The sequence below is a fragment of the Brachyhypopomus gauderio genome, chromosome 2 (assembly GCF_052324685.1).
Source record: "Brachyhypopomus gauderio isolate BG-103 chromosome 2, BGAUD_0.2, whole genome shotgun sequence".
NCBI lineage: Eukaryota > Metazoa > Chordata > Actinopteri > Gymnotiformes > Hypopomidae > Brachyhypopomus > Brachyhypopomus gauderio.
The window spans coordinates 28,504,453-28,517,800 of NC_135212.1; the positions used below are offsets into that span (position 1 = coordinate 28,504,453).

The 13,348-nt window shown below is 44.3% G+C and overlaps 1 protein-coding gene across 1 annotated transcript in view; it reads right to left on the reverse strand.

The window, feature by feature from the left end:
- Positions 1-13,348, reverse strand: part of sema3e (sema domain, immunoglobulin domain (Ig), short basic domain, secreted, (semaphorin) 3E) — a 37,982-nt gene that overhangs the window by 20,857 nt on the left and 3,777 nt on the right. Inside the window, exons 2-4 of the mRNA XM_076993385.1 lie at positions 1,368-1,525; positions 530-589; positions 247-366 (exon numbers count right to left, since the gene is read on the reverse strand). Coding sequence (XP_076849500.1) covers positions 247-366; positions 530-589; positions 1,368-1,525 — 338 coding nt within the window. The remainder of the gene's footprint in view (positions 1-246; positions 367-529; positions 590-1,367; positions 1,526-13,348) is intronic.

Genomic DNA, 13,348 nt, shown 5'->3' on the forward strand with positions numbered 1-13,348 from the left:
CGGTGGTCGTGGTTGAGACCAGGCCTGGGCGTTTGCATCCTGCTGTGGTCCTCAGTTCCAGATGAAACTGGTATTTGGCTCACACCGGCGCTGCCAGACGAGCCACCTTTCCCAACCAGACTCTTTACGTTACATATGGGGGTGTTAATGAAACAGTTGAGGAGTAGCATGCAGAAGAATAAGTATACTTCACTGTAGAGTACACCCAAATACACCTGCAGGGGAAACTAGGGACAGCTGACATACCTCTTTTCCTTGGCCGACTCTGATGTAGGTACAAACAGGGCTAAATGCCCCAGTGCCACATGTCATCAGGTGAGTACTGTTGTACGCCTGGATCAGCCTGATGTAGTTTGCACACTCAGTCTGTAACACAAATGAAGGTAGAAATCACCATGAGCTGGCAATTCATTAGTGAATATCACCTGAACATTTACCCAGTGTGCATTTAAAATGTAAAACATTACTTCTTTGCACATTATACGCAGAGCATCGAGCACAATGTTACATGGCGTAAAAATGAATTTACCTTCTCTCTGCCCTGCATGAGGCAATCTTCCACCTGTTCATCTGAGCTGGGCCAGGAAATCTGAGAGAGAGAGAGACAGAGAGAGAGGGGGGGGGGCAGGGCAGGTTACTGTAGAGAATGTTGGTGGTTCTCTACTGCGTAGGCCAGGTGAATGAGCTGGTTGTGAACAGCATCCAACGCTGATCAGTGGAGCAGTGGACGTTTTCCAAATGTGCTCTCCTTATTGAACTAGAGAAGGAACAGGGACCAAGCTGCACAGTGTTTGGGGCCCTGAGGATATTGGGCACACGCATACTGCAGTACTGTCTGTAGTCATTTGAGCAGAGCAAAGCAAACAGCCTTTCTCTAGAGTATGTAAACCATGTCTGACTTTTAGTGGAAAACATCCTCATTAACCTTTTATGGGTGTTTATGTCTGAGTTGCAAACAACATTTCTGCCTCTCTCAGTCTGTCTCCACATACCGAATAAGAGTTTGCAAAGGAGATCAAACTAAAGGTTGTTCCACTGCACTATTAGAAGAACTGTGAGTCAATGTGCAGAAAATGACATTCCTTGTTGTGACTTGGTTGAGTATACTGAAAAGAAGCCATTATAATTTTGTGATATGAGGTCATTTGCAACTTGTTTCCAATTTCTGTTCATGTTAAGGACCATTTGTTCCTGTTTTGTCAGCGGATCATTTCTTAATGAAATTCTGAATAAAAAGCACTGAACTGTGATCCTGACTAACCCTTGGGGAAAAAGAGCCTCCCAAACACACACACACACACACACACACACACACACACACACACACACACACACACACACACACACACACACACACACACCCCTACCTCTCTGTGAGATGCATTGACTCTGTCCAGGTTAAGTGAGTACAGTGTATCTTTCCCTCCAACAAACAGCCTCTCCTGAGTCTCATCCAGCAGAATAGTGTAGTGGGCAGTGCCCTCTGGAGTCTGGAACACCCACGTCCTGTTCAACTCCCACAGCTCTGTACACACACACACACACACACACACACACACACACACACACACACACACACACACACACACACACACACAGAGGAAAGAAAGTAACAAAGAATAAACTCTGTGAGTGACATTGCAGAAGAAGTCACAGTTAATGAGCATATTGGATCCTGAAATAGATTCTGATGTATTGTGTATAGACCAGATCACTTCATGGAGGATTCAGCCATGTCTAAGGCCACAATTTCACCCAATATTTCTCAGAGGAGCATCTGTCAGTGATAAAGAATGAAAGATGAATCAAAGTCAGGGTGTCAACTGTGTTGGTATGTTCAGCCTATGATATGTGGTGATATATGTACACACAAAACTAGGCTCCCAGCAGGCCTGTTATATAAGATGCTCTAGTTGCAACTGTCTGGTTTTGCTGTGTGTGTGTGTGTGTGTGTGTGTGTGTGTGTGTGTGTGTGTGTGTGTGTGTGTGTGTGTGTGTGTGTGTGTGTGTGTGTGTGTGAAAGAGAGCCCTCTGGTTAAACACTTTGCTCTAAAAACCTGTTTGTAATTTCAAAGTGTCTCTGGTTAAAGTATCCTAAAAACTGTCAGCCAGATACCTCACTGGGCTGAGTGCATGCATATCCACAGCCACATGACCAGGGGCTGCTCCCTACTGACACACAGATCTCTGGGGCTCTCTGGTTGTTTCAGCGCAGTGAATGGATAATGCTTAAGATACCTTCAAGCAACAGAAAGGGAATAGAGAGACACACTGACATGGGGGGTGGGGGGGGGTGTTAGACCTAGCCAGCCATTCATTCATCCATCTATCCATCTATCTATCTATCTATCTATCTATCTATCTATCTATCTATCTATCTATCTATCTATCTATCTATCTATCTATCTATCTAGATAGATAGATAGATAGATAGATAGATAGATAGATAGATAGACATGCTTTTTAGAGAGAATGTGAAACGTTTATGCCTATGTATGTTAATGAAAGAGTAAGAAAGAAAGAAGTAAAGAAAGACAAAAAGAAAGAAAAAGATTTATTGCAAGCTCTTAAAGATTACAATCACCCCACAGTTAACGTGTTAACCTCTGTGACCCTGGATCACATGTTCCCTCATGTCGCACGACATTCATAGGTTTAGTAACAGAGAACATGTACAGTATAACAAAAAAAAATTTAAGTAAAAAAGATGAGATCAGCAACTCTGAGAAGCCCAGGGTTATTTCCTGTTCATTATCTGTGATTAATCCATGTTGTTGTTCCCTTTGATTTAAATGCCCCATTCATGTTAATCTGATATGACATTTGTTTTATTTATGAGTCTATAATATAAGGCACACATCCACGAGAAAGCCGCTCTCTCTTTAAAAGTATTTCCAGCCTTTCTCTTCAACCTATCGGATCAACTTCATCCTTGTGGTTTCAATAAAGCAGAGCACAGTAATTTAAGGCAGATAAATGAGACGTACTCTGCGCTAGGCCCTGAATCACATACTGTCTTCCACCTCTTCATGACCTACAGTAAGTATTATGTTCCATTAATCAGATGAAGCTTTGATGAGGAGGCGTGTAGTCCCTCACTGCTTGAGAAGGGGCCGTACGGCTAGAACAAACAACAAATTACAAATGTCCCACCACAAGCCAAAAGCAAGCCTTCAACGTCCCCTGAGGTGATGAGGGTTGATCCTCGCTATAATACTAACTTGCGAAGACCCGCTGACCCTCTGACCCTTTGACCTTGGGCAAGGGTCACACCATTAGGTTTTCTTAGGAGAGGGAGACGTTGAGATTGAAGAGGAAACCCAACACCACTCATTAAAATCAGCATCAAGGCTGCAGCGTTTGGTATAATTGGCCCTTTTAGTGAAATGTCACTTATCTGTATTCCTCTTTGCTTAACAATATATCAACAACAAAAGCTAATTCAGATTTCCGAATCTTAAACAAACAAATGATTAAACTCCCAGTGATATACTGTGCAAGCCACACTTTGTTTGACATCAGGCCTAATTAAAGTGTTTTTAACTCTCCGATGCATATCCATGTTGACATATTGCATTGTTGTGTGTTGACAGTCTGTATTAATATTCCTTTGTATTTGTTTTTTCTTTTGTTCAGTGTTGCCGTGCTTGTTCTAGACTATAGCAAAGATTCTTTCAGAAAAACTACCACATTTCATCACATTGTCAGTTGCTGGAATCAGTCATTGGGTTAAGCCTGCTGGCCACATGTGCAATAAGGACACTAAGGCTGGGTCAGCCATCTCAACACCAGTGCAATAAAGCAAATGCATATAATGCCTGTAGATTGAAGTGGAAATTGTTCTTCCCTCAAGTGTATATCCACATGTGCTGAACAGACCTCTCTCTTTCTCTCTCTCTCTCTCTCTCTCTCTCTCTCTCTGCATGTCTCTCTGTCTTTCTCTCTCTCGCTCTCTCCACATTATTTTAAACTAAAGACCCATTTCCTCCATCTAAGTCCTCCATTTGGGAGGAGTGAGTTGGTCTCAAGTCAAAAAGACCTGCCGGATCTCCCCAAAGAAGAGTCCCACATTTAGAAAAGGGAAAGATGAAGTGATTGGGAAGATGGATGTCTCCTCCCTTCCATCGGGGGCTATCAGCTCTCAGAAATTGGTAGGCGCTTTCATGCCAGAGGAAAAGGACTTCTCTCTTTTATGTGTCACTTTGAGTTTATTCTGTGCCTCCATCTAACAGGAAGCACATTATCACAGATCTGTGTTTAACGACTTTTTGCACTGCAGTTTGCCATGGACTGTGGGCCTCTAATGGGAAGCCTACACAGGGCCTTAGTAAAGATTAATGTGAAGTGAGATGCAGTAAAAGCATGCTAATTACACTTAATCAACCCGACTAATTGAAAATAGAGATTATTCTGTAACATAGCTGACAGGCGGTTGCTCCCTGGGACTGCCATGGACAAACTCTGCTGAAGAGAAAGTCACATACTGAGTCTGTTAACCCACTAACCTTGGTGATTATCATACTGCCAGTCCTACATCGGGAAACTTGATCTCCACATTCTTTTATGGACTATAGCAACAACCTTCCTGGACCAAGCAATAAAGGAGACAGCAAGGAGTCTCCGTGTCAATATTTCTGCTCACTGTGCCAGTGGTAGAGCACAGGGAAATATTCAGTGTCACAAAGAAGCCTTATGATACATTTTAGAAATCAATGCCTATATTATTTTACTCTCCTACTCCAAAATACATTTTCTTTTTACCCGGACAAAAGCGTTTTTCCCTTACCCTAGATTTTGAATGTCACCTCTGCATTTATAATATCTGCATTTAATATTACACAACATAATGGCATTTAATATTACTGTTGTCTGAACATGTTACCTTAATGAGTACTTATCTAAATCATTTAAAGTTTAGCTTTGTCAAGTCAGTGCACACTGCCGTTAACTGCCGCTATACCATGATACATATTTTTTAAAGATGATTCTGGATTCATGCCTCATTACAACAGCATGCATCAATAAAAAAGAACACAACCCTCAAATATATCTGGCACCCTCATGCGCACACCTGATATATTTTCCCTTTAATCAAACTGAACAGCATGATAAACACTATATGTATCTTTCTATTTGCAGGCCCAGAGGTGAAGGCCATTTCCTCTGATCTGATGCCCAGAGGAGAATACTTCCTGTGGGCTGACTGGCAGGGGCATCTCCATGGTCTGGAGACCAGATGGTAGGAAGGCCTTGTACAGATGATGCCTCTGGGGCTCCTCATATCACCGGCAGGCCCCTGGTGCCTTGCGCGTGGCTTATGTGGATCTCAGTGACTGGTGTTATTCACATGCGATCTGCCTGTGCCAAATTAGGGCTGTCATGGTGTCTCATCCCTAAGTGCAGAGGAAATTAACACCTGGCTGCCACCAGCCACTCCCCTCCTCACCTCGCTCTGCTGCCACTAGCCACGCCCCTCCTCACCTCGCTCTGCTGCTATCAGTCACTCTCCTCCTCACCTCGCTCTGCTGCCACCAGCCACTCCCCTCCTTACCTCGCTCTGCTGCCACCAGCCACGCCCCTCCTCACCTCGTTCTGCTGCCACCAGCCACTCCCCTCCTCACCTCGCTGTACTGCCACCAGCCACTCCCTCCCTCACCTCACTCTGCTGCCACCAGCCATGCCCCTCCTCACCTCGCTCTGCTGCTATCAGCCACTCCCCTCCTCACCTCGCTCTGCTGCCACCAGCCACACCCCTCCTCACCTCGATCTACTGCCACCAGCCACTCCCTCCCTCACCTCACTCTGCTGTCACCAGCCACACCCCTCCTCACCTCGCTCTGCTGCAACTCCCCTCCTCACCTCACTCTGCTGCCACCAGCCACTCCCCTCCTTACCTCACTCTGCTGCCACGCCCTTCCTTACCTCACTCTGCTGTCACGCCCCTCCTCACCTCGCTCTGCTGCTATCAGGCAAGACCCAACAAGGAATATCTAATCTCCTATTTTTCAATTGCTCGTGTTAAGTGTTTGTGTTCAAGGTGTTTGGAAGTAGGTAGAATTGTGAGTTTTGTTGCAACATAGTGATTACGAATTTGTACCACACAGACAAGAAGGATCCACAAAAACCCACATGCATTTGTACCACGCGATCTGCCTGTGCCAAATTAGGGCTGTCATGGTGTCTCATCCCTGAGTGCAGAGGAAATTAACACCTGGCTGCCACCAGCCACTCCCCTCCTCACCTCGCTCTGCTGCCACTAGCCACGCCCCTCCTCACCTCGCTCTGCTGCTATCAGCCACTCCCCTCCTCACCTCGCTGTACTGCCACCAGCCACTCCCTCCCTCACCTCACTCTGCTGCCACCAGCCACACCCCTCCTCACCTCGCTCTGCTGCAACTCCCCTCCTCACCTCACTCTGCTGCCACCAGCCATGCCCCTCCTCACCTCTCTCTGCTGCCACCAGCCACTCCACTCCTCAGCTCACTCTGCTGCCACCAGCCATGCCCCTCCTCACCTCGCTCTGCTGCTATCAGCCACTCCCCTCCTCACCTCACTCTGCTGCCACCAGCCACCCCCCTCCTCACCTCGATCTACTGCCACCAGCCACGCCCCTCCTCACCTCGCTCTGCTGCCACCAGCCATGCCCCTCCTCACCTCGCTCTGCTGCCACCAGCCACCCCCCTCCTCACCTCGCTCTGCTGCCACCAGCCACACCCCTCCTCACCTCGCTCTGCTGCCACCAGCCACTCCCCTCCTTACCTCGCTCTGCTGCCACCAGCCACTCCACTCCTCAGCTCACTCTGCTGCCACCAGCCATGCCCCTCCTCACCTCGCTCTGCTGCTATCAGCCACTCCCCTCCTCACCTCGCTCTGCTGCTATCAGCCACCCCCCTCCTCACCTCGATCTACTGCCACCAGCCACTCCCTCCCTCACCTCACTCTGCTGTCACTAGCCACACCCCTCCTCACCTCGCTCTGCTGCAACTCCCCTCCTCACCTCACTCTGCTGCCACCAGCCACTCCCCTCCTTACCTCACTCTGCTGCTAATTAAAAATTAAAAAAACATTGTTTCAAATGAAAATGCTCCTACATGAAAGAATATCCCGAGAAATACCAGGTATCGTTTACAATCTGTAGTTACACTACCATGATGGAACGTCATGTGCGTGCCAAGTTGGCACTGAGATGTTTTGTCTTTGTGACATGGAAACCTTGATAGAGAAGCTGAGATTCAAGCCGTCGGTCTCTTTAAAGGCTGTAGTGGCAGAGTCAGAGAGTAGAGAGACTTGTGCTAATCCAACACACTTCCTACAGGTATGAGGAGAGATATGAGTGAAGAACAAAGATATCTGCAGAATACTGACGATATGCTGAGATGGAGGACACATTCCCACTGGTCCCGGGGTCAAATGCCAGTGCTTCTAATTTTAAACTACATCAGGGTTCACCTTCAATGATTGTAGAGGTGAAAACGTAGAATGAACTGGAATTGAGTGGGAATTTAACAAGGCAAAAAAAAATTCCTCAGCTGCTTTTGAGGTTTTGTGTTTTATGGAATAATAGTTGTCCCATTGCACTGTAATTTCTTGTTTTATGGAGTAATAAATGTCCTGTAGTCCTGCAATGTCTTGTGTCATATGGAGTAATAATCGTCCTGTAGTCCTGTGATGTCTTGTGTTTTCTGGAGTAATAATTGTCCTGTTGTATTGCGATGTCTTGTGTTTTATGGAGTAATAATTGTCCTGTTGTACTGCAATGTCTTGTGTTTTATGGAGCAATAATTGTCCTGTTGTACTGCAATGTCTTGTGTTGTATGGAGTAATAATTGTCCTGTTGTCCTGCGATGTCTTGTGATGTATGGAGTAATAATTGTCCTGTTGTCCTGTGATGACTTGTGTTTAATGGAGTAATAATTGTCCTGTTGTCCTGCGATGTCTTGTGTTGTATGGAGTAATAATTGGCCTGTTGTCCTGCGATGGCTTGTGTTGTATGGAGTAATAATAGTCCTGTTGTCCTGCGATGGTTTGTGTTGTATGGAGTTGTATGGAGTAATAATTGTCCTGTTGTCCTGCAATGTCTTGTGATGTATGGAGTAATATTTGTCCTGTTGTCCTGCGATGACTCGTGTTGTATGGAGTAATAATTATCCTGTTGTCCTGTGATGGCTTGTGTTGTATGGAGTAATAATTGTCCTGTGATGTCTTGTGTTGTATGGAGTAATAATTGGCCTGTTGTCCTGTGATGGCTTGTGTTGTATGGAGTAATAATTGGCCTGTGATGTCTTGTGTTGTATGGAGTAATAATTGGCCTGTTGTCCTGCGATGGCTTGTGTTGTATGGAGTAATAATTGTCCTGTGATGCCTTGTGTTGTATGGAGTAATAATTGGCCTGTTGTCCTGCGATGGCTTGTGTTTAATCGAGTAATTATTGTCCTGTTGTCCTGCGATGGCTTGTGTTGTATGGAGTAATAATTGTCCTGTTGTCCTGCGATGGCTTGCTCACACCTCGGACATCCTTCCCTAGAGCTGCACCAGCTGACAGAATTTCATTAGTCAGATCACACAGAGGTTTACTTGAAGGGTGACCCGGTGACCTGATGCACAGCTAACAGAATTGATGGACAGATGCCCAGATACGGAAACAGGAGGTGTGTGTCCATCAAATGTTTACGGTAAGTGTGTGTGTGTGTGTGTGTGTGTGTGTGTGGGTATGTCCTACATAAAAGTGTAGAATGGGACACATGTCAGTTTGCAGTGTCCTGGACAATCTAGGACTGGGGGTAATTCAGTGGATTTATGTAGCATGATTTTTCAGAAAATGGAAACCTTGCCCACAATGTGATTCCAAAGGAAAACAGCACCGGCAATTGTATTTGAATTGTAATTGTTGAATTGAATTGTAATTTGCTTCTCAGAACAAATGTTTTTGTGAATTTTGTGGGGAAAGTTTTCAATGGGGTGCATCCACCTTTACTGTCAGAAATGGAAGAATTAATGTGGCATTAAGAGTATGGGGAAATTTTGGGAAAAATATGGGACAAATATGGGAAAAATAATAATATTTTAGCTAACAATTTAGCCCAAAATTTAACCTCAAACTTGTTTGAGATGATTCTGAGGCAGTGTCTGGAGTGAAATTACTCTTACTTTGATCTTTATACTTCCTGTTTATGTACCGACAGGAACAAATGCATGTATGAATGTGTACATATATGTTACACACGTCTTGCATGCAGAAAGACCCCTGAGTGTTTGATCATAATGACTGTGTCCACTTCGTATCAGTGCCCATACATGTGCAGATTTGGAGAGGTCATTTCCACTGCTTAATTCCTATCATCTTCCCCACCTGGGACAGCCCTGTCATTACCGAGCTGAATACACCATGGGCAGCGATAATAATACGAAATGTACAGCAAATCGCCCTTTAGAAGTACCTGTAGCACAGCCGCGTCAACAAAGTACGTTTAACATGTGTAGTGCAGGCGTGAAGAGAGACTTAAGGAGAATGGGCTTCATGAAATGAAAAGAAGCTCTTCATTCTCATATTTATAACCCAGACTGGAAGGTCTTGGACATGTGACATCATCATTCAGACTGGACATAGACAGAGAGAGAAACAGTGATGAGAACAGCAGAGGAAAGCAGAAAGCTTTCGATTAAAATTAGTTATTGATTCTAGAGCACTAAAACTGTATTGTAAATCTTTGTGAGTCAGGATGAAAATAGCCCTCCAGTAAGAGCAACTTTGTGATTAATGTCACACTATAATTCACCCGCAGGCATTAGAGAGATTAGTTGTGTTTAAGCTCTTTCCCAGGGGGATGCCACTGTAAGTTAGACACAAGGAGCCTTGAACAGAGCATACACACTTAGCATTACTCAACAAAATTGCCTGAGTCATCTGAGTCACAAAAGAAAGAAATATTGACTAAAATCGAGAGATTCACTTCCCTGAGCTGGAGTTTCCATGAGAAACAGCTACACCCATCTTTATTCAAATCCTACTGTATTTGTAAAGTGTTTGAATGTAATGGTAGTACACAAATTCAACATGTAACATACAGGAAAGGGGGAGGGGAGTTGCTGACAATGACAATAGAAAATGAAGGCGACCTTTGGGGTCTAGTGCCGGGCAGAGCAAATCGACTTCTAGCGATAGGTGATAGACCTCGGGTCGTAATAAGCTTCTTCTTTTCTTGTGTAAAGCACTTTGAATTGCCAATGTGCATGAAAGGTGCTGTATAAATACACTTGCCTTGCCATACGCAGAAATACCGGACTCCTGTGGATCGTTTCAGACCTGACATGGCGGTTCAATCTTAAGTATAAAGGCGCATCTATGAATGCATTGTTCTCACCAGGAGGAAGAGCTTCAGAGATCTGATTCAGAACACGTGTTTGCTTCTAGATGACAGTGTTCCTTAATGTGTGTGTGGGTCCATTTTGTCCACTAGTGATTGAACCGGCTGTGATGTTAATTATAAACGTATGAGTCCCCACCACCATTTATATTTCTTCCTCTTTCTGTCTCTCTGTCTCTTTCTCTCAGTCTTTCTCTGTCTCTCTCTGGAGAAGCTGTCTCCATGACGACCCCTCAATGCTCATGTTTGAAAGGAAGTGATGGGTTTATTGGGTAAATAGAACTCTCTTAGCTCTCAGGAGAAATACTAAGAAAGGAAGAGTGGGTAGTGTGAGGAGAGAGGGAGCGATGTGTGCAGGATGTATTCTACTGCCATTCCAAGAGTATGAGGTCAGTGCTGAGACAAGACCAAGCTTTTCTTCTCCTAAGTACATCATTAATTACCCCACGTACCAGGAGCACACGCAGCAAAGCCAGGGAACAGCATACATCTAATTTAACAGCAGACAGGAGACGCCAATAAATTCTCCTCCTTTTATGTGCAGAGTGGGTGAGGGCAATAGAAGTGGGTCTATTTGAACGCCAAATGGTGATACAGTTTGGAAACACCAGAACACAACACGTGAACACTGCCTGTAAAGAAAAGTGTTAATGGTATCAAAATTAATGAACTGGGGAGAATTTATATATTCCCTCAGATGAAATACTCCCTCATATAAAAACACATAGACTTTGTTATTCCGACATGCCCACGTCCTTTTAAGAAAACGACCCTGAGCAAAATCATTTAAAGCCATCAGTAGCATAGATGGGCTTTCTTCTGCTCAAAGGCAGGTTTAAAATTACATCTCATGCAGGGGTGAAGCACTAGCAATTACAACGTGAACCTTCTCGCAACCTGAGCTGACTTTGGGACCGTTGTACTATCGATTTAAAAAAGAGCATAAAATTAACCACAGGCCTCAGTGCTACCGTCTATCATCTCAAGCAAGAGTTCAGTAAAACAAGACCAGAGGGCGGATTCAGGGGCTTAAAGTTCTTGTTATGTAGCAGCAGGTGGTCCTACCAGATTTTAGGGGATCGTATGCAGCTATATGAGTATCGATGGATAAGCCAGATATTAGGAATCAAGTAATTAGTAAAATGCTGATTGAATGGATTGAACATTTTGAGTGCCTTTCAGGTACGTCTGGAGGCAGTTACTCTCACAAAGACAGATATCCTTAAATAGAACTGATCCAGATTATTCCATATCTGGGTTTAGACTACTAATTTCATCAAATGTTATTTGTATACAAATGGTAGGTGAAACTTGTTCTTGGACAGGTACATGTGGACATTTATAAATTCATGATAAGAAACGTCTGCTTTTAAGTAGCTGGAGCACACAGTAAAAGCCCTTAAGCACTTTTGGCAGTACATGTTTAAATGTTGTCAAAGGTAAATGTCCAGTGATACTGTGGTACACCCAGAGAGGTTTATTTACACAAGGTAATGCATGAAACTCTAACTCTGTCATAACAGTGTTACATCATTTAAAACAGTCCCACTCTGCAGAACCAGGTGGAAGTGTTTTGAAATAATGTTTGGAGAAGATTTAAGCTAATTTCACTCAGGCATAAATGTACAGCTATAGGAAGATCATGTGCCCATTGAGCTTTTTAACCTCCCTGGCCAAAGTGCTGTGGAGAACAAACGTGTGGCTGCTCTGGAGAAGTGACTCCAGTGCACTGAGGAGATCCACGTCTCACAGTGTCATACTCTAAACAATAGCTGAGTGGAGGTATGAGTTGTCTGTCTGTAATGGAATGCATCACTGGCGGTCTTCAGTATTTCTGCCAGTTCATTTTCATACCTTAAAAAGGTGGTTCATTTTTTTTTCAACAAAGCATTTACAACGTCCTCTAGTTATATCTGGCTTAAAAATTATACTTGTAACCATTTTAGACTAAAACTGCTCACCACACAATTTCCGGTGTGGGGAGCCACCCATACAGTTCCACATGAAAACACTCCCAAATTGCTGAAGTGTTTAGAAGCTCATAACTCCATGTTCAGAGAAATCCAGAAACACTGGATCAATGCTTCATACATGCTTTGCTTTTGAGATGTTTGTCTCACACCAAGCTTACTATTGAGCCATATCTACAGTGTAATAATCGTTTCTTCTGGATAAATCTTTAAGCTGAAACACATGCTAGTGTAGTTCCAGGGCGGTGGGCATTTTAACCGGGAGTTTCCCATATGGACTTTATAGACCTCCGAACTGCTTGCAGTGTGGCTGTACTGTAATAATCAGATGCCCTGTATCTGCATTAAGAAGTTTGATTGTTGGACGCCAAAAGCACAATAGTTATTATGCACCCAGAGGCAGAGATTTTGGAAGAGCAGGAGTCCAATCTTTCCTTTCTCTATTTCTCTCCCATTAATCAGCCTTTGTTTGGTAAAATGACCTAAGAGATTCTCTTGAAGATCACGCTGAGTAACGAAACTAAATTGCTATGATGTTCTGCCTATTGCGACATCATTTAGCATTACATGATGACACCCTAGAAGCTTATCTTGGAGTCTTACATCATTGCCATTTCAGAGCAGACATGGCAAGAGAATCATTTGCCAGCATGAGTTTGAAGTCAACATGACAAAGTAAAAAACAAGCTGTCCTTCTAGATCGGACCTCAGCAGAACTCAACAGAACTACCCCGTTCAACTCAGCCTTCAGATTCACAAGACATGCAGCAAAGAGACCCAGAGTCAGTCAGTGTCAGCGTCAGCTAATCGAAGGCTATAACACCTTGCCACAGGTTCCTGTTGACGCAAGTGTCCAAGACCAGGCAGACATCCCACCCCCCCATACAAACCCCCTTCACCACCCACCCCAACACCCCCTTCACCACCCACCCCAACACAGAGCACCACACACAGCTGCTGACAGATCACAACAACAAAAGTTGATTTCAATTGCTTCCCTGTTTTTATGCTGAG